Genomic DNA, 27,414 nt, shown 5'->3' with positions numbered 1-27,414 from the left:
GTACAGTAGTCTCCTGTCTGTTTCCATTTCCTTCCCACTCTCCCCCTCCCTTCCTTATCTATGTCTTAGCTCTTGCACTATCTGAAATGTCGTCAGGCTGAGTACGATAGCTACTTTCACATCCTTCCTGTTCATGGCCTGTTAGAATGTCATTGTGTTTTCCCTTGTTCCCTCCCTTGCCTTGAAGCGCTTTGAAACACACTGTGCATAGGTGCTATATAAATAAACTAGCATTTCATATCATGCCTTAATGTCCATTGCCATCACCATGGATGCAATTTTCAGACTGTGCTCTACTATTGCTAATGAACAACACGAACTTAAGCGAGTGTTGTCGCTGCTAGTTGATGTTATTCCAGCTAATGGCATGAATTCCGCCTTGGGTGTACCACCAGTACATCAGGAAAAACTTAAGATGTCAGAGCGATGCAGAGTACTCGATGCTTGACTGACCACTGTCAATATTGCCATCTGCCACGTGGTTGGAAACTTCCAGCTGTATTCAGAGGGCTGCAATTTCCATTCCACAGCCAAAGCAATCTACAGAAATTCCACAGCATCAGCGACCACAAAACATTGATACTCTTCCAAACAAGATAAAGGGTGGCCGAAAGCAGAGATGTGGAAAAAAGGAAGCACCCTCTATCACTACTGATTTGCCCAGTGCCCGACCCGCATGCACTTCTTTAGCTAACCTGGGGCATGTAGTTTAACCCCCAGAAGGCATAGAGGAGTCAGAAACATCGCAACGTACACCTCCGCAACTCACAAGTTCAGCGTCCACGGGGAGCCCTCGACAAATGGATGCAATTTCCTGAACTCGCTGCCTCCACCCCATCACAAGTGCAAGAGTAGGTTTACCTAAGGCCGGTGCCCTTGCAACCTACAACCGAAGACCAGCAGAATAATCTCGCTACTCAAGGATCTTCCATTCAGTTCTTTAAGCTGTATGAGCACTAGCTGCAACATCAAGTTATTTCACCGCCGGATCAGCCACCTGCCGTAGTGCGGGAGTATCTCATAGGGCCCCTTCAGTGACTCCAAAAGGCCTGAGCTGGTTTGGTAACGGCCAGTACCCATCCTCTCAACCAACGCACACCTATAATATGGCGTTGCCCCCTGCATAGTCCTTCCTTTCAACTATTATAGCAGGGAATGATCCGAAGGCTCCTCTGGAAAAGCAATGCATACAAAACAACACAAATATAGCATCCAGACTCCATCTTATCCATGGCCCAATCACGAATTTACCAGATAAGATCAATTCCATTCCCGAGATGTGCTCTAGTTATGGGATGGACAATGTACAAGTTGCTCCTAGTAAGAGATGCAAGGAGTGTGAATCTATCAAAGGTGGCGGGGAGCGTCAGCTACGAATTGAGGAATTGGATCCCGTAAATGACAGTGCATTTTTTAATTGGAAGAACCTAATGGCCCTATTCAGTAAAATTAAGGATCTTAAGGACATTGAAGTGGTGGAGCTGCCTACCATATATAGCACTACTAATTGGGCCATTCTGTCTTTTGTCTCTCTGGTGGCGGTAGAAAGGATGTTATTGGCCTTAACGAAATTACGGAATCTGGGCTTTGAGGTCCAGATTAGCCAGGGTGGTTGGTTGTAGAGTGAACTGACTAAACCTAGGAACCATATGGGCGAAATGGATAGCCTAGGACAATACTAGCTCAATTTAAGCAGAACTCTAGCCTGGGACAGAGGGAAAAAGGCCGTTTGGCAGCTGGTTCAAGTTGATTGTCAATATTGAATTAAGGTGAACAGTAGGAAACGTTCTGTGTTATCCTCGAATACCTGTGGACATAACTCCTTTTCCTCCAATATTGTGGGCATCGAGGCCCTAACTTTTGTAGCGATCCTTCTTTTACAAGAATCATGGCTTAGTGCAGATCTATCCTGTGTTGGATGGGTATACGGTTTTTACTCTGAATGCCTTATCCAATCCTAGAGGTCGCCCAAAGGGGGTCTTGGTATTGGGGTTTTTGCATCGTTGGATGCAAAATGGTTTTGTATGGATGGGGAACCTTCTTACTGTATGCCAGTCTCTAGTTCTAATTTTCCAACTAACAATGTAAGCCCGCTGATTGTTAACATCTATGATGCTCCCGATGGTCATATTTCTGATCTTTTAAGGCATTGAAAAAATCCATGGCAGCCAGAGCATACGCGTATGAGTCAACAAAGCGGGGGGGCGTTTGGGTAGAAAATATGCTGCAATTTCATTTGGAGCCATTCTACATAGTCTTCTCTAATGGATATAGTTATAAGGCAGGCAGGCAGGTGATTCTAACTCCTCGGCTGGGCAATACTTGGACGGGAAAAGCCTCGTCTCTCCTAAACTGGGTAAATTGAAAGTACAATGGTGTGCCTACGCACGTGATTTCTTGTTACTTGACACAACAAGAATTGGGTTGCAGCGACTGGTTAATGTGTTTGTTTTGTTTATAAGGGATCTGAAATTGAAAATAAATGCTTCAAAATCAGTGATAATAAATCTGGGTAAAAGTAACAAGAAAATTGCAGGCTTCACATGGCATTGTTATGGCACTGGCATTAAATCACAGAAAATGTTTAAATATCTAGGCTTCTTATTCACAAGCATGCCATCAAACAGCTTCCATGAAAACTGCCTGAAACAGAGGGCCCCTGCTGCTGCTAAGCAACTAAAAATTATCGAAAGGCAATACGGAAGATATTCATTATATGCTTGTATTGAGTTTTACACCAAGAAAATAATTCTGAGGCTTAGCTACGGGCTCAAATTTTTACCTGAATCCTTAGCAAGATTCCTAAAGTCAATTGAAGGCATGATATGGAGAAATGTATTGTTCTTCATGCCGAAAAGTATTCCTTTTGAAATTATACGATATGAACTTGGTCTATCCTCCCAAGAAAGTTGCATGTTATGGCAAAAAGCTGCCCTACTAAGGAAATGTTTGACAAGTGAAAGTAAGAAACCTTATTGTCATTTAGCACATGATAAAAGTGGTCAATTCTTCTGCGAGCTCACAAAAGATGTGGAGCAAATGTTATTAAATTTGGGCTTATCAATGCAAATCCTGCTTGACAATCCTACGAAAGGGAAATCCTTGATAAACGCATTTGACTGGGTTGGTAACAACGTCATACTTGTAAATTCTCAACTATATGCCCAAACTGTGCCATTCTGGAAATGGCCTCTGGAACCCGAATCATACATTCTCAAATATCCAGCACACACGATTCGGAATTGCACAATGCGATTTAGATCAAATGTGATGAATGCACAGGAAATTAAAAATATTTGTTACCCTGTCTTGAGTGAATATTAATTTTTCAGTCATTGTCTATTGCTGAAGAAAAAGAAACCGTATACCATCTGATATTAATGTGCCCAAAATGATTGTCAAAAAGAATCGAGTACTTTGAACAATGTCTGTCCGATATTTCTTGTGTAATCGCGATTTGCTATGGTTTGAAATGCTACATGGAAAATCAATGGCACTAAAAATCAGAACTCTTGCTTTCTTAAGCAATGTCTGTGCGTTGGAATAGTATAGTTTTTACTCTCTTGATGGAATCTCATGAATTCATATTTGTGTTTACTTTTACTCTTTGTTCATGGACCTTATTTTAATTAACCAGGTGATCGAATCGCATGCAATTTACTATGCATTTTAAATTGATTTTGGTCTTTTTCCTTTATGATTTTCCGATGTTAAGTTGGAAATCATGAAAATCTGTAATTCTGTATATTTGAAATTTTGTAAATTGTTGTTCTTTTATATATTTTTGTAAAGGTTTACATAAACCAAAAACAAATAGAAGAAAAAAAACCCTCTAGTTTGGATGGCATATTTGCCACCAAATTGTTACGTAGCCTACTTTGTAAGTACACAATCAATTTTACCAGTGAAAAGGGTGATGCATTGCTGAAGGTCAGGTCTGACATCGATTTGCAAACCAGCTATAGGCCTTTATTGAGCAGGGCCGAAGGTTCTGCACAAGGGAATCGAATTAACTGGTCCGAGGCAAATATTCAAAAAATGTGTGAGAACATTCATAAATTGGGTTGGGAGCCATGCGACCTCTATGTCTGTCATTTGTAATGGGCATTTGTGATTCCTGTTGAGGCCTATATGGCCGAGTGTGAACATGACTGGTCATGTCTTTTTATTGAACAGTGTTGGATCCTAGCCATTTCACACAGGGATTTATGAGAAGAAAAAAGCACTAAGATGGGAGCTGGCTAATATCAGGCATGATATAGCTTTAACATCGACTCAGCAAGAACCAGAGTTGGCTACCGTGAAAGCAAGGTACAACCATAGTCTGGGGCAACATAAAAGCAGCGTGAAAGCTGCCAGTTGGAAATTGGTTTTTAAACTCAATAAAACACATCACTTTCGTAAGTTCTCGTCTTTGTATTGCACCTATATGCGTGGCAAGTCTGCAAAAAAACTCTGTGTGATTAGTGGACAACGCTGGTCAGAAATCATAACTGCAACTTATAGGGTCTATGACTCAATAGTCATATGGACATTAACCCAATTCAAATACATGTGAGGATACGTGACAAGATGAGTAGCACTGAAATCGCTACAATAATCACAGGACAGAAATCATCCCGAGTCTAATGTCTTAATGACAGTGAACCGCCAGTTCTGGGCAGAGGCCCTTCACATAATGTTCAGGGAGATCCTTGATAGTGGTAACATCCCAGAAAGCTGGCGATTGTCAATCTTAATTCCTGTGCATGAAAAAGGTCCATGCAATGATCCACGGAATTATCGCCTGCTAGCCATGCCACATTCGAGTAGCAAAGTATTTGCCACTATATTATTGTAAGGTGTGGGGGATATGAATCAGAGCAGTATTGGTCCATGCTCTATTCTGCGGAACCATTGACTGAGCTAGCCGCTGCTTTCCATATCTAGATAATAGCTAAAACTCTGCTGTTATAAATGTCTGCAAGGGCTTGATTGATTGAAACTCTACTTAATTGAATGAATGGCATGGTAGCTTTTTTTATCAGAATAATGTGGGTTTAAGGCTGTCTGTTTTATTGCTTTGTATTGTAATTGTAATGTTATGCAATGCAAAAGGTTTGAATTAGCCAAAAGCATAAATTAAAAAGAAAAAAAAGAAAAAAAAAGAATGTAATCAAAATCAAAAACCAATTAAAATGTAAAAGTGTGATACAAATAATGCCTTAGCGTACAAACAATTAAATGACGTCTAAATGAAAAGAAACCATTTGAATAAGTGCAGCACACAACTCTAATATGTACAAAAAACAATGAAGGGTTTGTGGTGCAAACGGGGTGGGTGGGATTTCAGAAGTTAGAAATACAAATAGTTATTTCCTTTTCCTGAGTAATGGGAGTCTCTAACATTATGTGTTAAGGGGCCCTGCATCCAGCGGCGGGATCTACTCGTGGCATACAGAGAGACCCTGACCTGCACCCCACACTGTCTCCTGCATCAGTGCGTTGGCTGGGCCGCCCCTTGCTGGACCTTGCTCCCCGGCGTCTCCAATGTGCTGTGTATGGCAACGCCAGTGGTGTTTCCTGCTGGTCGTTCACTGCTGCTTTGCCTTCTCCAGTCTGTGTAGGACCCGGTGTGCCTTCACAGCAGGATGCGGGCACTCGCAGACCACCAGTCATACACTTTACCCCGTCATGTATGCAGCCTGGCTTCTGTGGAGGCTGACTCCGGCTTTCCGGAGAGATGCCACCGTCTGAGCATATAGCACAGAGCAGGAGAGCAGCTTACTCCCGAGATCAGTGCCTGTTGAGAAAGCTCGGAGAGTTGAGCGCCCACCGCAGAAATCTCTGTTCAGTCGCTGGGTCCCAGTCCCAGAACCATAGTCAGGAGGTTCTTCTCAGTATATCATGTTTCCAGATAAAGTCAGTAATCATTTAGTTGGGTGTTTTGCAAAATACTGAAAGCTTCCTCCTGGAGCACTTCAGTGGATCAGGATCTAGAATTTTACTTGGGACCCTCAAAAGTAACATGCAACATAGTCGGATGATTAAGGGACTTTGAAGTCCGTGGGATTTGTGATAATGCACCGAGGGCCTCATTACGAGGTGAGCGGTAAGGGATTACCGGCACCGGTAAGGGTACCGGTGCCGGTAATCCCTTAACGCCCTACTACGAGTTCCCTTTGCGGGTCCTTACTTAACGCCTGGACGGGACCCGCAAAGGGACTTTAGAGCTAATAACGGTACCACAATTTGCGGTACTGTTATTAGCGCCTTCCCCGTTCCCATTGAGCCCTATGGGAATGGGGAAGGTACCTGGTGAATGGGGAATTACCGCCCCCGTCGACCTTGGCGGTAATATCTCCATTCACCAGGGCGGAGTCGGTAAGGATTTGGAGGCAGCCATGGCACTAATAGTGCCATGGTTACCTCCAACCTCGTAATGAGGCCCCAAGAGCCACTTCAGTTGTTCGAGGGTATGGCACAACACCATTCAGCAATCCCCGAAATGTTGGGCTTTGTTGGCTGGATCTGGCTGACCTACAGAGCCATGGCCAGACACAACAGAACACAGCTGTGAAATGGCCCTGGGCTTCGCGCTTAACAAAGACCCTGCAATTACTAATGTAAAGCATTTTATTGTTAGCACCTGCATTCATAAGCGTACATTTTTTAGGCAATTGAATTCGTGATGTGGGTTTAGTACTTGTAAGCTAGCGGAGTGATTGGAAGGGTAGAGAGGGGATCGGAGAACACTCGTTCTCACTGCAGTCCTTAAGTGGGTGCTTTCCGACTTGAAGGAGAGAGTTTACTGCTTGTAACATTGAAGCTGCACAAGAATAGTCTCATTAGAATGCGTGAAGTAGTTAGATGTCCCCCACAGGAATACGTTTGACCCTCCCCCATTGTCTCCGAAATCAGCACCCCTCCCAACATTTGACGGGTTAGAACCCCGCACACCTGAAATGTAGGTTTCGTTGCACCCCTGCATATTGGATGAGTGCGGCGTTCCCTCTGGGAGGCGACGCTCAATCGGGCACCAACGTGCGAAACGCTTTGTGTATAAGCCCGTCATTGGTAAGGCAGTGAGGAAGGCGACACACGTTCTTGCGATTGATCTTCCCTGAATTGAGGAGTTGGTGAATGAGCTGCTAACAAAAATACCTTATTCTTTCTCAACCCCATCCCAGTGTACACGCCTTTGCTTTGTTTTCCAAAGCGCCTGTATTTTCAGTAGTGCCAATGACTGTTTCGTGCAACATGCTTCATCAAGGTAAAAAAAGTGGCCAGAATTCAAATCAATTTCAACTTCAACAAAATAAATTGTTGATGTCTTGCACTGCATACCTGAGCTTCTCTGGCAGCCAAACAGCTCAGTCATGCCTTGCAAGGCTAAAACAGCATGCACTGCAAGCCAGCAACAGCATGAACCCCCTGGAAAACTGCAGTACAGGAGGAGTAACTTGACGATGACTGTGAAACCTCATCTCATGAAAAGCTATCTTGTTGCAGTGGAAATGGATTCACATTTTATATAAGTCGTTTGCTGAGATTAAATGCAGCGTTATTGAAAAAAAGCAATATTTAAAATAAAGACTTGAATATTGTCCACCTCTTTGTTCCCTGTACCAGTGAGGGATTCAGAAAGTGCAATGGATTTTAATTTTCTGAAATATTACCCACTAGTGTAGTTGACCCTTTTCTCAGGGACGTCATTTATTTCACCAAAATGCCAGGGATGGCGGAAGTGACATCACGTGACCTTTGACCTCTGATGACATTATAAGACGTGATGTAATTTGATCCCACCCTGAAGTGACATCAAGGGAATATGATAGAACATGACCCTTCACCTCTTTAATGAGTAGAGCAATTATTGTTTAGAATTCCAGAAAGACAAATTATTTGTTTTTCCTATTCTTTCTTGTTTAGGGTCACTACTCAAAGTGTAATACTTGTGGAACCCCGTTTTTTTTTAAGCGCCCTCAACATAAATTCCAGCCACTCCAAAAACAAAGCCACATGGCACTGGCCACAGCCCAGGAGCTTCAATTTTTTTTTAAAAAGAAGAAACAAAAATCTTTATTTTTTTATTTTTTATTTTTTAGGAGAAGCAAGGGAGACCACAGGGGTAGCAAGGGAAAACTCAGGTGTCACAGTTGCGACCCCTGGCAACACCCAAAGGACACCCCTGCCTTTTCTCAACTAAGCACACTTGCATTTTTTACCAAGAAATCACAGATCCCATCCCGGTTCCGTTTACCTGCAGCACAACCTTCTGTTATGACTGAGCTTCTAAACCAACTGCACAAGCCGTTTATGGCCATAGGGGAGACGCTGAAACAATTAATGACATCTGGTCCCGCAACCGAGCCACCCTTGTTGTTCTCTGTAGAAGGTTGCATACTGGCAGGAGAAAGCCGGCATGCCAGACACTGCTGGAGGAAGCCGGCAGCCATGCTGCAGCGTGGAACACACCGACAGATCTCCGGCCGGAAGTGCAGACCCGTCATGCCAGTGTCGGGCACTTCTGGGGAAAATGAGACCGTCTCATGAGTTACTCCACGCTGTGCTAGTAGCTGTGACCAGTGGTACTAAACAAGTAGTCTTAAACCTTCAAAATGTTCTAAATATTTGCGAAAACCTCACCCTTGGGAACTACTGACACCATCTGTCACAAAAGGAACAAATTGCCATTTTCGACTGTGGGTAACCTTTCCATTGGCGCCTGAGCTAATCCTAGGCTTCCATCTGACCCTGTGGGGCAGCTGGCAGTACAGAGACACAAGCACAGGTGTCCTAGAAAGGGGCAAAGTGGGGCAGTTTCCCCCCTAATGTGTGCTCTGCCAATCCCACCTCTGACCAATTGACAGTGGTGACAGCAGGTGCTCGACTGATCCCTCGGAAAACATGTCTGCACAGGCGGCCAGCACTGGGCACTCCTTTCTTGTAGCCTGAAACAGACTCTCCAGGGAATACACGGGCCCCGATAAGCACTGGGGTGGGGGTCATCTAATGTTAAAGGTGAGCCTCCTGGTATGACACACAGCGTTTGGTCACTGTGTTGCTTCATTTGAATACGAACAACCTTTCTTAAACCTAAAGCCACCAGTTGGTTTCCCTTACTGTGTGTTCAGATTTTTGTGGCATGTCCCGTCAAATACTATATCCCTTTGCTGCCCATTCTTTTGAGTGCATTATCCCAGTGTACAATCCCAAAAGTCGTCTTCTTGGCTTTTCAAACTGCTCAATTGAACTGAAATCCTTCCATTTTGCTGACATTGGTCATAAGGAAACTGACCTAACCCGCTTCCTCTATTTCAGATGCACCAGAGCATGGGGAGACCATGCAAATGGCAGCGGAGTGCGGCATAAATGGCAGTAATATAACATAAAATACCATAATATCAATCCCAACCGCGATCAATTTGCGCCATCTGAATGACACAAGGCCTAGTAAGATCGTTGTTTTGTCCTCCTTCTGCCCTCCCTTCCTTGTCTTGTCATGCCTAGAAACACTCGTGTACAGGCGCGTTATAAATTACTTGTATCATATCATTTAATTTCAAGCCTGGATTCAAAGGCTGATCAGAGCCAGAGCCTAGCAAACAATGACCAAATAGAGATGGCACCCCTTCAGATCAGCCTCAGTAGCATATGTTTGCCCAGTGCCTTAAGTGGCACTACAAATCGAGCCAGGGCTCACCGAGGGGGCGTGGCCTAACAGCAGGGGTCTTGATGGCCCATTAGGCCACGCCCCCTTGACGAGCCCCGGCTCAATGGGCTACTGGCACCCCTGCCAGTCAGCCTTTTGTAGAGATTAGCACCCTCTCCCCTATTGGGGAGAGGTTGCTGATCTCTGCATTTATTTTGTATAGGCTTGCCTGGCAGGGGACAGCGCCCCGCCTATTCAGCCTTAATGGTGGTGCTGCCCCTCGCCAGCTGGGGAGGGGCAGCATCACCGAAAGAGTGAGGCCACTGGAAGCAGAGGCCTTTTTACTAAAGACTGAAACTCCAGCAAATCCGCGGGAGCTCCAGTATTTAGAAAGCAAGGCCTCTGCTTCTAGCGGCCTCACGTTTTCTCCATAATGGTGGCGCCGGCCCACGTGCATCACTTGATTAAAGGGATGCGTCGCAGGTACGGCGCCACCATTATGGCTGAAAGGCATTTTTTTCTGAAGCCTGAAGCACACGAGCGAGAGCTTCAGGCTGTAGAAAAAAATCCCTTTTCGTGTAGTGGCCGGGGCTGCCATGGGCGATTAGTGGACCCTGCAGGGCCCCGCCTCAAAACGAAATTTCGGAGCCTGCCGGGGCCCAGCCCGGGCAGACCCCAGCCTACTTAAAGCCCTGTGTATGCCTGCACAAAACACTTAAAACAAGAACACCTTGGAGATCCGACCCAGTCAGGTTAGTAGCCACAACTCCTTCTCCCCATTACACATATAACACTGGCACCACCCCTCAATCCTCATGACATGAAAACCAGAACAGTAACAACTCCTCATCCCCATAGATAGCAACAAAACTGAGGCGCAACAGGGTCTGCTTTCGGCCTGCTATTGCCAGCGTTCCCAACCACAGGCACCTCGGCTGAGTCACTCAGAGTTCACTGCACAGCTGCCACATCTTTAATACTGTCTCCTCCCTCAACACTAGCAGGACCCCCTGGGTCCCAGCACTGCCATATATTAAATCCTAACATATTCCCAAGTATCACGGCCACAAACCATATAGAACCGCTCTAGTGCCCATGACTCGGTTACTTCCGGCCGGCACTCACCACTGCAGGTTTGTTTCACCCTCTATCACCCTAAACATCTCCACACCCTTTTTTTTTCCTGCAGAACCGCAATGCGACAAAAATGGACACAGGTGTGCTATACGAAAGCCCTTGCATATTACATTCAGAAGTAATAGCTTTTTTGAAACACTTAGAAGGGGAAGGTATATGACGTGAAGCACTAGACAAAATGATATCGCATTTTTATTTATTTATGTTTACATTTGTAGAAGCGTGCCAAGCCCTTAGGCATCTAGGCGCTGGTTACAGTAGTGAGCAGTTGGACGAGTGGATACAGAATAAAGTTAGGTGAACAAGCAGGTTTTGAGCTTTTTCCTGAACAGGGGGTAGGAGGGTTCAGCGTGAAGGGTGAGTGGTAGATTATTCCAAAGGGTAGCAGGCGATACCGGGAGCTGGGTCCCCCAGCTCTTTTGGCACTGAATCTTGGGATGATGGGGCAGAGGCTGTGAGTGGATCGCAGAGGTCTGGAAGGAGTGTGTCTGCTGAGTCTCTGAGCTAGGTACCAAGCTGTTTGCTTGACAGACAACGATGGGTTATTGTTGTAATCATGGCGAAGGGTTCGATGAGCTATATTGTCATAGGTTATGATTACACGCAGAGGCTGCTTCTACGCACTGAGTGGGCACTATCGGGAAGTGCGCTGAGCTGCCATGTTAGATTTCGGCCTGTATGTGACTGAGGAGCAATTCAGGTTTCTGTGGGATTGACCCTGAAGTTACCCAATTAAGGTGAAGACTGAATAGAGACTGCAGACTGTTCATTTCCTTTGCTCTGTATTGTTTCATTACGTTATTTAAAGCTATTGTGGCCAATGGAAGTGTCCAATGAGAACTGTACATTAAAACTCCCGTGGTCGGACTGTTGGGAATATTCTGCAGACGTTTTATGTAAGTTACTTGTGAGGGTGTAAGAATGATTTAGCCTATTCTGAACTTCCATGTCGTGACAGACAGCTTAAAAATATGTGCTCACTTCAGCCAAGTGGCCCTGTCCTTCCTGATGTGTCCTTTCGTTCTACTTGTGCCCCCAGGTTTGCCCCTCTAACTTTGATTTCTAGGAGACGCCGCTGGCCCAAGGCCACACATAGTGTTTGGAGGAGAGGAGGGCAAATAGATTGGGGAGAGTCGGGAGAGGATGGCATAGGGGCTTAGGAAGCCAAAAAGAGGGGTGTGGCGCCTGCGGCACGGTGAAATGCAGGTAGCCGGACGACAGCCTGGATCCATGAAACAGAAAACCTATTGGCATGGCGGATTGTGTTTGAGTTTGTAGTTTTCATTTTGCGGGTTACAAGTGCGTTGCAGAGAAGGAACTATGACGAGTGAGACATATTAGAACACTATTTCACCATGACAAGTGCAGTTTGGCATGATATAAAGCACCAGGGAAAAAATTGCCCCCAGGCAAAAAAGATACATTTTCACTGCATTATTGCAACAGGGCAAAGTTTGTCCCAGTGCAAATGTTGAATGGTATTAGCACTACGGCAAACTTTGCCCCTGGTGAAAAAAACGCATAAAAAATATATATATATTTTTTTTGCACAATGGCAATGTTTGCCCTGGTGATTATACAATGCCAAACTACACTTGTCATGGTGAAATGGTTTGTTTATATGTCCCAGTTAAAAAAAAATAATAATAGGGCAAAGTTTGACCTAGCACTAATACCGTGCAGTTTTGCACTTGCACCGGTGCAACATTTCTGTAAACTGGACCCTGGTGGGCCAGATTTTGCCTTTGGGCCCGATTCATGAAATTTTTAGCACGGTTCAAAGTGACTTTGCATTGCCGACACAAACCCTGATTCGTGGAACTGTGCAAAGTGTATTTTTGCAGTGCAAAGTTAGTGCAAAGTTGATTATGTACTGCAAAAATGACTTTGCACTGACTTTGCAACTGCAAAAGTACACTTTACACATTTCCATGAATCAGGATGTGTGTCGGCAGTGCAAAGTCACTTTGAACCGTGCAAGAAATTCCATAAATAGGTTTGTGTTTTCAATAGATTCATGGAATTATTTGCGTGAAAAACACAGATTTGCGCGCCTTTCTGCCTGAAAATCCCCATACTTCAAACAGGGATTTTCGGGCAGAAAGGTACGCAAATAATTCCATGAATCAAATGAGACCTGCAGAGTCCTGTAATAATGTCCCCCTTCATATGCGTATCAAGCAACAGCACAATCTACAGTGTGAAAAAACTAAAAGGTCGCTTCTCTTGTTAAAAATAGATGTTTTACAGTGAAAACAGCTAAACTCTGGAATACATTCTCTGTCAATATCTTTCTAGCCAGTTAGTCGCTGTGTTCAGAGGCGGAACAGTGATGTTTGCTCACTTTTGTGCCTGGAGTATTGGAAAGGGCTGTTCCCAACAAGCGAGTGTACAAACTGGAGAGAGAACAGGATGTTTCTACCATCCTTTTTTGGAAAAGGATTGGCAAATATTTCAAGCTGTGTTTGGATTTTTCTGAGCTTTCCCTTGTGTCGCCAAGGAGGAAAAATGCTCAAAGTCCAAAGAAACTCGCCTGAACATGCGTGTCCTGCATCAGACTCGCCAGGATTAGGAAAGCCTTTTGAGTGCCGATGTACTATGAATCTGGAAAAATGTCTACGTTTATAAATAAAACAGGGGTTCAGTAGTGCCTATCAAAAACCAGTGAACATTCTTGAAACTCAATCATTTCAAAAGTTAACAAACCTTTTCTGGATACTTTTAGAACAAGCATTGGCAATGCCAACACTTTGGACTTGTGTGTGGGCATTGCAAAGGCACTTGCTAGGTACAGCCATAATGGTATTAACTGGCCATTGATGGTAGTCGGTGAAGAATGGTTTGAGTACCTCGGCATCTCACAAATGCCCTAATACTTATAAACACACCAAAACAGTTGGCTTGCCAATGCTTATTTTTAACAGGACTACAGTGAAAGACACTCATAGTACTTATAAATCGATTGAGGGAAGCCAGGCCTGCTTGACATTTGTACTGCTCCAGTAGCATGTTTATAGCTCCAATTAAGTCATTAACTCTATGAAGACTGCTTTGAAAAGAAAATCACTAGCAGGCACTTGTGCAAAGTTTGACGGTAAGGCTTGATTAAAGTGAGCTCAAAGAGTTCCCATGAAGAGGTGCTTTGGCTGGGGAGGGCAGGAACTGGGTGGGAATGGCCATGGGGAATAGCATGGCCATGGGCAGTCAATGGGTGTGAACATACCCAAACAACACCTAGAGCCTGTGTGTCCCTCATTTGTCATTCTTTCCTATCTGTACTCTAATGCAGCAGTGTCGGCCTATACATGTCGCAGTAACACCCAATAGCCCAGACTAAATATGTGAGCACGTTTACATGTTCTGCTTCCCTGGCCACTTTTCCTGACCTTTAGGGGGTTAGAGTTGTGAAGGGAAACCTCCCCAGGGTGGCTAGACTGGGTCGCCTATTCCAGTCCTAGCCTCTATGCCATGCCCGTAACCCTCTGTGTCCCCTCTCTCCTCAGCCTTCTCCCTGACCCCGTATTCACATGTCCTTTTATATGTTATCCATGTCATTGTCCCCCATTGCAGTATCCTCTGGTTGTGCACTATTCCATCACTTCCCAACTGCGACCACGCTACAGTACCCCCAATAAGTACAAACAGAGCTGCCTGCCAAGGTATCCAAATGGCGGATTCCACATTCGGAGCAAAAGATTTCTTCGTTTTAAATCCCTTTCAAAATGGAGTCTTAGCACAGCTCTCTTTCCTTATACTTTCGATTGTCAAAGAAGGAGACCTGGGCTGTTTGTGCTGAGTGCCATTAGTTTGCACGGTCCTGTTTATGTTTCCATTATGTCAGGTACTCATAGATTACATTTTCTGCATTGTAAATATCAGAAATACAATAACACAATCGAAAAGAAAAGATAGTGCTAGGCGAGCTACAGCCTAATGCTAGGCACTGCATAACTTGATCATTTTGCAATGCTCCAATGGCAGAGGGCACATCTCATGGCCCCCTTTTGGAGCCTTAACCCCTTGTCTTCCTTGGGAAATGAGGGCTAGTGCCTCTAGAGCTTGTCAGACCGCATCCTAACCACATAAGTGCCACGGACATGAATTTCCATCCATGTTACATAGAGATGTAAAATAACCCAGAACCTAAGCAGCGCTCAGCCGCTGCTCGCAGCCCAGTTTTGGTAACCACTTGTTGATGTAAGTTGCCATGTCCAACAATGAGATGGCCAACCTCAAACGGTAGGTTACATCAAACGCATGTTGGAGGGGAGCTGCGTGCAACCTCACGCGAGCTCCAGCCAATCCAGGAGGAAGATGAAGGTCACTTTTAAGCAACTATTCTCCTAAGCTTGCATTGCAAACTGTTGACCTCTTTTCTATAACCTGTCCACCTTCTTGTTTTTCAGATCCGCCGGAGCGCCTGGGGACCAACTCCGTTGGTGATGGTGCGCGATATAAATACGTTCAACATTTAACATAGCTGATCCTACGTGGCCATGGCTAACAGCAGTACTTTAGACACGGGGCTGGTTCTGCATTGCTGCACTGGTGCACTGCCAGAGGGCCCTGACAATGTAGAGGCCTGTTTCCCGCTGCCCGGGAGTAACTGAAAATGTTGCGCTCTGGGTTACTCAACGCTCGATTGTGACACGGAATGGCTACCAGACTACTTTCTGCCAAAGCAGGACACAACACCCCCAAAACGCCCCACACGGACTCTCCTTCCACACCAGGATCTCACCCACGTTTGGAAACTTGACTTACCGTAAGAGGTAAGGAGCATATGACGAAGATGCTGGTCATGAGAGCCAGCAGAATGAGGTGGTCCACTTCATCCTCTCCCTGGTCGAACCAACTCTTGCGCCGGCGGTGCGCCGAGTTGACGGAGCCCCGTCGGATCTTCTGGCTCTGGTACATCTGGCATAGGCTGATGATGACGGAACCATTGCAGAGAAAGATGGACAGGATGAGAAAGGCCATGAGGGTGGCATAGATGAGTGAGAAGGCGGTGGCCCTCGGGTCTTGGGACGTCATGCGGATGAAGCACCAAGTGCCCGGGCAGTACTGCTTATGCTCCCCAAAGCCCATAAAGGGCAGGGAGCAGAATAGGAGGCAAGAGATGTAGATGGCAGGCAGGGAGCGCTTGGCGATGCTGCGGCTGTTGTGCTGCGAGTAGAAGTATGGGTGGCTGATGGCCAGGCAGCGCTCCACTGCCATGGCGAAGAGGATAAGCATGGAGGCAAGACCAAAGAATGTCATGGCGAAGGCAAAGAACTCACAGAGGTGCGTGTTGCCCACCAGGCCAACAATAGAGGCCTTGCGGGCATAGGAGACGAAGACGATGGGGCTGAGGAAGCAGGTGCCCAGCAGGTCAGTCATCGCCAGCCCTGTGACCAGTACGCAGAAGGCCGAGGCCTTGGTGCGCTGCTCCTTTTGGTGGAAGCCCAGGATGGCCAATGCCATCACGTTGCCCACCACGCCCAGAGAGAACATCAGCGTGCTCCCCACCGGGTTGCTGTCTTCGTTGATGACCGTGATGTTCTCACAGTAGGTATGCATCTCCCTGTCTGGACCCTAAGGTTAGGACGGCACCTCTCGAGAGCCTCGCTGATGCATTGACCAAGTGGCTAGAGTGTGTGCCTGCGCTGTGCTGAAGTTCTACCACGTTCTTGGCTCTCACTGGTCCTCAGCGGCTCCTAGCAAGTGGCTGCGAGGAATAATAACGCATAGACTGTAGCCGGGTTACTCAAATCAGGACTGGCCAGCTTTGATCTTCAAATGGAATCTCCACCAAGGACCCCCATGTGGAGAGGAGCACAGGGTGTACTAGTTGGCAACTGGACAGCAAGAAGGTTCAGCTGTAGACAGACATCAGGGTCTCCAGATGTACGTTAGCCAGATGAAGACAGACACCAGGGTCTCCAGATGTAGGTTTGCTAGATGAAAACAGACAGCAGGGTCGCCAGGTGTATACAGGCTGCAGGGTAGCAAGATAAGGTCCCTTTGGTGGACACAGAACAGGGGTTCTTATTTCACAGGTGGGGGGGAAGGACTGCACGGTTCATTCCATGGGGACCGATTGGAAGGTCTTGCCGGGTAGGAGATGAGCAGCAGAGCTACTCGGACGGAGAACGAGTAGCAGGTATCCCCGGCCTGAGAGAGGGCAGCAGTGCCGCTGAGGCTGAGCATGGACAGACGAAATCAGACTTGGGCAGCAGTAGTGCTCCTCGGTTTGAAGACGGGTCTCCTCAGTCTTGAAAAGGACAGCAGGGCTCCTCGTTCTGAAGTGGATTGGCAGTTTGAGGAGGGGCACCAAGGCTGCTCGGGAACTAATCAGATGGAGCCAGGGCAGCAGGAATCCTCAGAAGCAGAATTGAGAGAAGCATCCTTAAAAGGCAGATGGAGAAAGCAACCGGACAACAGCGGTTTGCGGCTGAGGAGTGAACATAATTCCCCGGGTAAGGACTGCGCACAGGACCGCGGGGCTTTACGCACAGCCAAGGCTGCCTGGATCCGCGGGCGCGGAATGGATCGAAGGAATTAACTCTCCCTCAGCGGCGCTCTGGTCTGCGCCCACAAGCCCCGCGCCCATGACATCCATGCGAGGGAGGGTGGAGCACCTCTTCTCAGCCTGGGAGCCCTCCCAAAGTCCCCAGCGGCGATCCCTGCTACTCCCGCTAGTCACCCTGTGCTCTCTGCCAGAAGTGCCGCGCTGCTCGGAGAGGGAGAGAGAGAGAGAGAGCTGTCAAATGTGTGCAGGAAGCAGTTTTGCAGAGGCTTGGGTGGGGAGGGGAGAAGGAGGGGTGAAGGAGGGGCAGGTCGCGCAGGCAGAGCAAGCACTTTCAAACTTGATTCTCACGGTATGTACGAATCCCGCCCAGGCCCCGCACCCCCGTCACCCCATCAATAAACACAGGGCGAGTGGGTCTGGGTCCCAGACAGTTACGGAACTATGAACACGCACCTCCCGATAACACGTCACCTAAGTGTTTGCAGGGGGGAAGGAGCATCTGAGTGCTGTGCGTCTGTCCTGACAAGAACGTCTGACACAGGGACACAGGGCGACTCCCTGCCTCGCTCCATGTGCGAGTGTGTGTGCGCGTGCCATGTGGCGCACCCCCTCCGGCTTCTCCGCGCATGCATGGGCGTAATTTTAGGGGGGACAGGGGTGTTTGTCCCCCCCAACTGTCATGGTACACCATTCTGTCCACATTTATTTGGCTGGGGCACCTTTTCTTCAGATGTCTTGTCCCCCCCAACATTTTCACAAAGTTTCTCCACTGCTCGCATGTCACATCTCTGGCGCAGACGAGCGAAGTTTGGAGATGACCCGCCGCCCCCACCATTGGCAAAGCATGAAACAGCTATGGATGGATAACAGCTGCATGGTAGCGATGGTCGCACGGACTGAACACACAGTTCATGATTAATGAGAGAACTTGCAGCAGATGGATGGCTGTGTGATAAGATGATCACGTGGCCATGGGGGGATGAGCGGAAAAATGACGATTAACAGGTGAGCACATGCCAGTGGATGCGTGGCTGAACTGGCATCGTTGGACTAACGAACGCATGGCAACGGATCATCTATGAATGAACTTGTGATGGTGAATGGGTGAATAGGTGGCTGATCTATGACTAGACGTGATAATAGAAGGATGGATGAATGGCTGATCTATGAATAGGCGCGGTAATGTAGGGATGTATGGATGGATGGAGGATCTATGAATGTGATAATGGATGAATGGATGATCTATAAATAGACGTGATAATGGATGGATGGCTGGTCTATGAATAAACATGCTAAGCCCTGAGGACCGAAGGGCTGAGGATTCTGCTGTTTGCTGTGGCGAGTGGTTCTCTCTTTCTTTCAAACAGGAGGAGGAAGGAGGATTAGAGGTGCGTGTGCCTGTACCTTTAACTGCAAACTGACCTAGTCACCTGACTCTGGTCACACAGGTACTTAAGGCCGCCTCTTTTGCCTCTTTCGCCCTTGTGGAGCTAAGCCCTGAGGACCGAAGGGCTGAGGATTCTGCCGTTTGCTGTTTGGCGAGCGGCGCAAGGCGAAGTCGTCCAGGATAACTCTTCGAGAGAGATGGATCCAGCTAATCTATGTACTTCTAAGGTGATACAAAGGACTAGAGCCCAAGTAAGACAAACAGCCAATATTGACACGATACAGACAAACAATTTGAGAAACAAAAAAGTGAGTCAATATTTTTCATGTGGGTCATTAACTGATAATATCGACTTATCTGAGCATTCCGCGGTTATGCCGCCGGAAGAGGTGTTCGAACCCTTGCAATCTGTGGAGGATGGTTTGTCCGTTAAGCGGATCTCTATATCGTCTCCTGCACCTCCTGCGCTGACAGAATTCAATCTACCCACCCCAGCCCCTCCCATCCACTCCTCTTCTCCGAGTGCAACAGGTGGAGGGAGGGGGGTGTATGGTTACAACGATATTAAATGAAGTGAAGATGGCCAACATCAATATCGAAATGACTTGTGAGACTAGTAAGACTAACCATGATGTGCTGATTGATGGGGCTGCCATGCTGCTGTCGTGTGCGGCGAGGGACGCCGGCTCGGTGGGTGTCGTGCCGGCGTTCGGGGAAACTGCAGTGGCCCGGCGGCCCGAGGCTGCTTCAGGCTCCCCTGCCGCAGCGCACGCTGATGACATTGGTGGGCCGGCCCGGGGGGCGTGGCCGTCAGCCGCGGCTGAAGCACCTCGCAGTGTGGGGAACACTGGAGCTCCAGGGCTAGTGCAGCGGCTGGGGGTCCTGGCGAACGTAGCGGTGAGTGCAGTCGCGTTTGCTCGCCCTGAGTGCACCACGGGGATGCCCAGTGGGATAGACGGCCCTGGGTTGGTCGTTACCAATGCCGTGAGTTCAAACTCTGTGCCTCTTATTTCGCCGATTTGTTTGTCAAATGTCACTATGTGTGAATCTCTTGCTGCCTCTCAGAACGATACGACTCCTAACCACGTCCCACAGCTTATTGAGACCCCCTTTAAGGATTCTAGTGTGATCACAGACTGGCATAAGGAATCGATTCAGAACTCTCAAAATGTAAAAGAAACTGCTTCTGTGGATAATGATAAAAGAAATTCGCTAGAGGTAGTTTCTGCCGTTTTACAAAATTTGATCAGTTTAAACAAATCTAGATCTTGTAATCGGTTATCTGTATCTACCCTAACTGATGAGTTACCTTCGAAGGCCCCTCAGAAAAGAACCTGTACGAGTGTCACTGATTTAAATCATGATATATGGGGATCTAGTAATTACAAAAGAAGCAAAACACGCGCTGATGAATCTCCTGATAGGTTTGATCAATCTCAAGAGGGAAACGTGGCAGACTCTCAGAAAAGAGCGTCGATTCCACATAAGACCAGTCAGCCCAATAATAAGAGGTGCCATCTCCGCACAAGTGAAAGCTCAGCTTGTGTAGTGACGTCTAATGACTCTGAAATGACAGACTCTTCGATGGGTGAACGTCCCTTTCCAAAGATAAGGAGGAAAGGGGCTTGTGGTAGGCGATCTGCATTTGAGTCCCAGGGGAGAGTATTAGAGGAGCGGTCCACTCCATGTGTTCATGTGCCTTCACACAAACTTTTAATGGCGCTTACATCCGCAATGGCAATTTCTATGACACCCTTCACCAAGTTATATGAAACTCTGAGCGACAACGTAAAGGATGTCACTACGTTACTAGCCATGATGAATTCAAAATTGATGCATCTAGAAACAATGCAGGAGATGGATAGACACAAACAAGAAGAAGTGTCTCATCAAGTTCTGGGTGGCATCCTAGCAGTTAAGGAAGCTAAAAAGAACGACATGATTGACAAAAAATTATTTGCAGAGGTTGCAAAGGAAGCCTTGTCTTTATTTCATAAATCACATACAACTAAAAAAAGAGAAGATCTGTTGAGTGACGATAACTTAAAGGTTTCGGGAAGTGAAGCTTTAGCCTCCAATGCAAACGCCCTTGTAAGTTCTTCACCGTTGGCCAAGATGCCGACTCGTCATCAACACCCCGCACAACCACAGAAGCAAGACCTCCAAGATAGTAAGTTATCTGGAGGCTTAATAAAGGATGTGATTGACATCTCACATGAAGCGCCTACGGACAGTTCGATTCTGTCGGAAATCGAGATGCAAAAGCAAACGACTGTTATTGAACCTTGTTCTAAAAACGTTTGTCAAATAACTTCCCTTGACATTTCGTTCAATACAGCTTTTTTGCAAGCAAAAAATGCATCTAATCCAGCCTTAGTGGACTCTCAAATGGCCTCCGGCTCATCTCCACTTCATAAAATTACAGACTTGGCTCCTGAGCCGCAACTTGTGGCAGTGGCGCCTCTAAAGCCCGCAGGCATGTTTCCCATCTTTGGAAGCTCGGACACTGAAGTGCAACCGTCTTTATCCGCTGGCAGAAAGTTATGTCATCCGCAAATGAAAAAGCAAAAGAACATGCCAGCCAGGAAAAAAATCGCAACAAAAAGGAGCACAAAAATGTTTGCGGAATTTAAATATGTTCCAATTAGTTGACAAGGCTATTTCTACTAGCTTGAAATTAGCGGACACAATTAAGGAGACTCAAACTGTTCATCATGAACCTGAAGAGCCAATGTCTAAGGCGACGGAGAGTCTGCCAAATGTTGAGGACTTAGCTATACAAGCAGAACTAATGGACTTGTCAGTTTATGAAGACAAGATTGATCCTGATGATGAAGTGAATAAAACCGTTGTTGAAACATGTGTCTCTCAAGACGCTGCTGCATCCTCATTAGACACAAATCCGAACAGTGTCCCTAAGATCACTTCATCGGAAAAACAAAGGTGTACTCCGATGGAGCCACAGAAGCGTGAAATTCCACCAACTTGCCCTTCCCGAGTAGCCAAAGACAGAGTGTGCGAGATTATTCCACAGGTTGCTGAGGATTTCGATGTGAGCAGAGGGCAGAGGAGTTCGGTATTTGTTACACTTCAAGAGAAAAGAGAAGGACAAAGGTTACAAGGCCAACAGAAGTCTCAAAAATTTGAAAATCTCTGCCGGGGTGATTTAAATGGGGCGTATGTCGAAAAAGAAATAAGTCCGGAGACAACTGCAATTCTTGATGCTAAAGCAGTTAAGTTTCAGAAATCGGTCTTTCATAAGGCCGCATTGTCGGTGCAAAATTTGAAAAATAAGACAGGGCTGCCTGCTGCAAGAAAATTAGAGCTGTCATTGCTAATCAAATTAATGCTTGAGCGATTGGAGGGCACGGACAAACTCATTTTGAACAGATCAAATGAATAGATGTGATAATGGATGGATGGATGGATGGATGGCTGGTCTATGCATATATGTGGTAATGGATGGCTGGTCTATGAATAGACGTGATAATGGATGGTTGGATGAATGATCTATGAATAGACGTGATAATGGATGGATGGTTGGTCTATGAATAGACGTGATACTGGATGGATTGATGGATGGATGGATGGCTGGTCAATCAATAGATGTGATAATGGATGGAAGATCTAAAAATAGACGTGATAATGGATGGATGGCTGGTCTATGAATAGACGTGATAATGGATGTATGGATCGATGGATGATCTATGAATAAACGTGATAATGGATGGATGGATGGATGGATGGATGGATGGATGGATGGATGGATGGATGGATGGATGGATGGATGGATGGATGGATGGATGGATGGCTAGTGTATGAATAGACATGATAATGGATGGATGGCTGGTCTATGAATAGATGTGATAATGGATGGATGATCTATAAATAGACGTGATAATGGATGGATGGATGTTCTATGAATGAACTGGTGATGATGAATTGATGGATGGGTGGCTGATCTATTAATAGACATGATATTGGATTGATGGATGAATGGCTGACTTATGAATAGACGTGGTGATGTATGGATGTATGGCGGATCTATGAATAGACGTGATGATGGATGGCTTGTCTATCAATAGACGTGATGATGGATGGATGATCTATGAATAGACGTGATAATGAAAGGATGGATGATCTATAAATAGACATGTTGATGCATGGATGATCTATGAATAGACATAACGGATGGATGGATGATCTTTGAATAGACGTGATATAGGATGGATGGATGATCTATGAATATACGTGATAATGGATGGGTGGATGATCTATGAATAGATGTGATAATGGATGGATGGATGGCTGGTCTATGAATAGATGTGATAATGGATGGATGGCTGGTCTATGAATAGACGTGATAATGGATGGTTGGATGAATGATCTATGAATAGACGTGATGATGGATGGATGGATGATCTATGAATAGACGTGATAATGGATGGGTGGATGATCTATGAATAGATGTGATAATGGATGGATGGATGGTCTATGAATAGATGTGATAATGGATGGATGGCTTGTCTATCAAAATACGTGATAATGGATGGATGGATGATCTATGAATAGATGTGATACTGAAAGGATGGATGATCTATGAATAGACATGTTGATGGATGGATGATCTATGCATAGACGTGATAACGGATGGATGGATGGATGATCTTTGAATAGACGTGATAATGGATGGTTGGCTGGTCTATGAATAGACGTGATAATAGATGGATGGATGATCTGATGGGTGGATGATCTATAAATAGACATGATAATGGATGGCTGTATGGATGGATGGATGATCTATGAATAGTCGTGATGATGGATGGCTTGTCTATCAATAGACGTGATAATGGATGGATGATCTATGAATAGATGTGATAATGGATTGATGGATGAATGGCTGATCTATGAATAGACTTGATAATGGATGGATGTATGGATGGATGATCTTTGAATAGACACGATGATGTATGGCTTGTCTATCAATAGACGTGATAATGGATGGATGGATGATCTATGAATAGACGTGATAATGAAAGGATGGATGACCTATGAATAGACATGTTGATGGATGGATGGATGGATGGATGATCTTTGAATAGACGTGCTAAGGATGGATGGATGGCTGGTCTATGAATAGATGTGATAATCGATGGATGGATGATCTGATGGGTGGATGATCTATGAATAGACATGATAATGGATGGTTGGATGAATGATCTATGAATAGATGGCTGTATGGATGGATGATCTATGAATAGTCGTGATGATGGATGGCTTGTCTATCAATAGACGTGATAATGGATGGATGGATGATCTATGAATAGATGTGATAATGGATTGATGGATGAATGGCTGATCTATGAATAGACTTGATAATGGATGGATGTATGGATGGATGGGTGATCTTTGAATAGACACGATGATGTATGGCTTGTCTATGAATAGACGTGATAATGGATGGATGGATGATCTATGAATAGACGTGATAATGAAAGGATGGATGACCTATGAATAGACATGTTGATGGATGGATGGATGATCTTTGAATAGACGTGCTAATGGATGGATGGATGGCTGGTCTATGAATAGATGTGATAATCGATGGATGGATGATCTGATGGGTGGATGATCTATGAATAGACATGATAATGGATGGTTGGATGAATGATCTATGAATAGATGGCTGTATGGATGGATGGATGATCTATGAATAGTCGTGATGATGGATGGCTTGTCTATCAATAGACGTGATAATGGATGGATGGATGATCTATAAATAGATGTGATAATGGATTGATGGATGAATGGCTGATCTATGAATAGACTTGATAATGGATGGATGGATGGGTGATCTTTGAATAGACACGATGATGTATGGCTTGTCTATCACTAGACGTGATGATGGATGGATGATCTATGAATAGACGTGATAATGAAAGGATGGATGACCTATGAATAGACATGTTGATGGATGGATGGATGGATGGATGGATGGATGATCTTTGAATAGACGTGCTAATGGATGGATGGATGGCTGGTCTATGAATAGATGTGATAATCGATGGATGGATGATCTGATGGGTGGATGATCTATGAATAGACATGATAATGGATGGTTGGATGAATGATCTATGAATAGACGTGATAATGGATAGATGGATGGCTGGTCTATGAAAAGACCTGATAATGGATGGATGGCTGGTCCATGAATAGCCGTGATAATGGTTGGTTGGATGGATGATCATTGAATAGACATAATGGATGGATGACTGGTCTATGAATAGACGTGATAATGGATGGTTGGATGGATGAGCTATGAATAGACATGATAATGGATGGCTGGTCTATGAATAGACGTGATAATGAATGGATGGATGGATGTTCTATGAATGTACTGGTGATGATGAATTGATGGATGGATGGCTGATCTATGAATAGACGTGATAATGGATTGATGTGGATGAATGGATGATCTATGAATATACGTGATAATGGATGGGTGGATGATCTATGAATAGATGTGATAATGGATGGATGGATGGCTGGTCTATGAATAGATGTGATAATGGATGGATGGCTGGTCTATGAATAGACGTGATAATGGATGGTTGGATGAATGATCTATGAATAGACGTGATGATGGATGGATGGATGATCTATGAATAGACGTGATAATGGATGGGTGGATGATCTATGAATAGATGTGATAATGGATGGATGGATGGTCTATGAATAGATGTGATAATGGATGGATGGCTTGTCTATCAAAATACGTGATAATGGATGGATGGATGATCTATGAATAGATGTGATACTGAAAGGATGGATGATCTATGAATAGACATGTTGATGGATGGATGATCTATGCATAGACGTGATAACGGATGGATGGATGGATGATCTTTGAATAGACGTGATAATGGATGGTTGGCTGGTCTATGAATAGACGTGATAATAGATGGATGGATGATCTGATGGGTGGATGATCTATAAATAGACATGATAATGGATTGCTGTATGGATGGATGGATGATCTATGAATAGTCGTGATGATGGATGGCTTGTCTATCAATAGACGTGATAATGGATGGATGATCTATGAATAGATGTGATAATGGATTGATGGATGAATGGCTGATCTATGAATAGACTTGATAATGGATGGATGTATGGATGGATGATCTTTGAATAGACACGATGATGTATGGCTTGTCTATCAATAGACGTGATAATGGATGGATGGATGATCTATGAATAGACGTGATAATGAAAGGATGGATGACCTATGAATAGACATGTTGATGGATGGATGGATGGATGGATGGATGATCTTTGAATAGACGTGCTAAGGATGGATGGATGGCTGGTCTATGAATAGATGTGATAATCGATGGATGGATGATCTGATGGGTGGATGATCTATGAATAGACATGATAATGGATGGTTGGATGAATGATCTATGAATAGATGGCTGTATGGATGGATGATCTATGAATAGTCGTGATGATGGATGGCTTGTCTATCAATAGACGTGATAATGGATGGATGGATGATCTATGAATAGATGTGATAATGGATTGATGGATGAATGGCTGATCTATGAATAGACTTGATAATGGATGGATGTATGGATGGATGGGTGATCTTTGAATAGACACGATGATGTATGGCTTGTCTATGAATAGACGTGATAATGGATGGATGGATGATCTATGAATAGACGTGATAATGAAAGGATGGATGACCTATGAATAGACATGTTGATGGATGGATGGATGATCTTTGAATAGACGTGCTAATGGATGGATGGATGGCTGGTCTATGAATAGATGTGATAATCGATGGATGGATGATCTTATGGGTGGATGATCTATGAATAGACATGATAATGGATGGTTGGATGAATGATCTATGAATAGATGGCTGTATGGATGGATGGATGATCTATGAATAGTCGTGATGATGGATGGCTTGTCTATCAATAGACGTGATAATGGATGGATGGATGATCTATAAATAGATGTGATAATGGATTGATGGATGAATGGCTGATCTATGAATAGACTTGATAATGGATGGATGGATGGGTGATCTTTGCATAGACACGATGATGTATGGCTTGTCTATCACTAGACGTGATGATGGATGGATGATCTATGAATAGACGTGATAATGAAAGGATGGATGACCTATGAATAGACATGTTGATGGATGGATGGTTGGATGGATGGATGATCTTTGAATAGACGTGCTAATGGATGGATGGATGGCTGGTCTATGAATAGATGTGATAATCGATGGATGGATGATCTGATGGGTGGATGATCTATGAATAGACATGATAATGGATGGTTGGATGAATGATCTATGAATAGACGTGATAATGGATAGATGGATGGCTGGTCTATGAAAAGACCTGATAATGGATGGATGGCTGGTCCATGAATAGCCGTGATAATGGTTGGTTGGATGGATGATCATTGAATAGACATAATGGATGGATGACTGGTCTATGAATAGACGTGATAATGGATGGTTGGATGGATGAGCTATGAATAGACATGATAATGGATGGCTGGTCTATGAATAGACGTGATAATGAATGGATGGATGGATGTTCTATGAATGTACTGGTGATGATGAATTGATGGATGGATGGCTGGTCTATGAATAGACGTGATAATGGATTGATGTGGATGAATGGATGATCTATGAATATACGTGATAATGGATGGGTGGAT

General features: G+C 45.1%; 1 protein-coding gene across 1 annotated transcript in view; it reads right to left on the bottom strand.

Moving 5' to 3' along the window:
• Positions 1-17,529, bottom strand: part of PTGIR (prostaglandin I2 receptor) — a 315,322-nt gene extending 297,793 nt beyond the window's left edge. Inside the window, exon 1 of the mRNA XM_069644588.1 lies at positions 15,536-17,529. Coding sequence (XP_069500689.1) covers positions 15,536-16,330 — 795 coding nt within the window. The 5' untranslated portion in view covers positions 16,331-17,529. The remainder of the gene's footprint in view (positions 1-15,535) is intronic.
• Between the last annotated feature and the right edge of the window lie 9,885 nt (positions 17,530-27,414).

This window comes from Ambystoma mexicanum, chromosome 2p (assembly GCF_040938575.1).
Source record: "Ambystoma mexicanum isolate Mex_15411 chromosome 2p, UKY_AmexF1_1, whole genome shotgun sequence".
NCBI lineage: Eukaryota > Metazoa > Chordata > Amphibia > Caudata > Ambystomatidae > Ambystoma > Ambystoma mexicanum.
The sequence above is the reverse complement of the archived record's forward strand: the minus strand, read 5'-3'. Positions and strand labels throughout refer to the sequence as shown.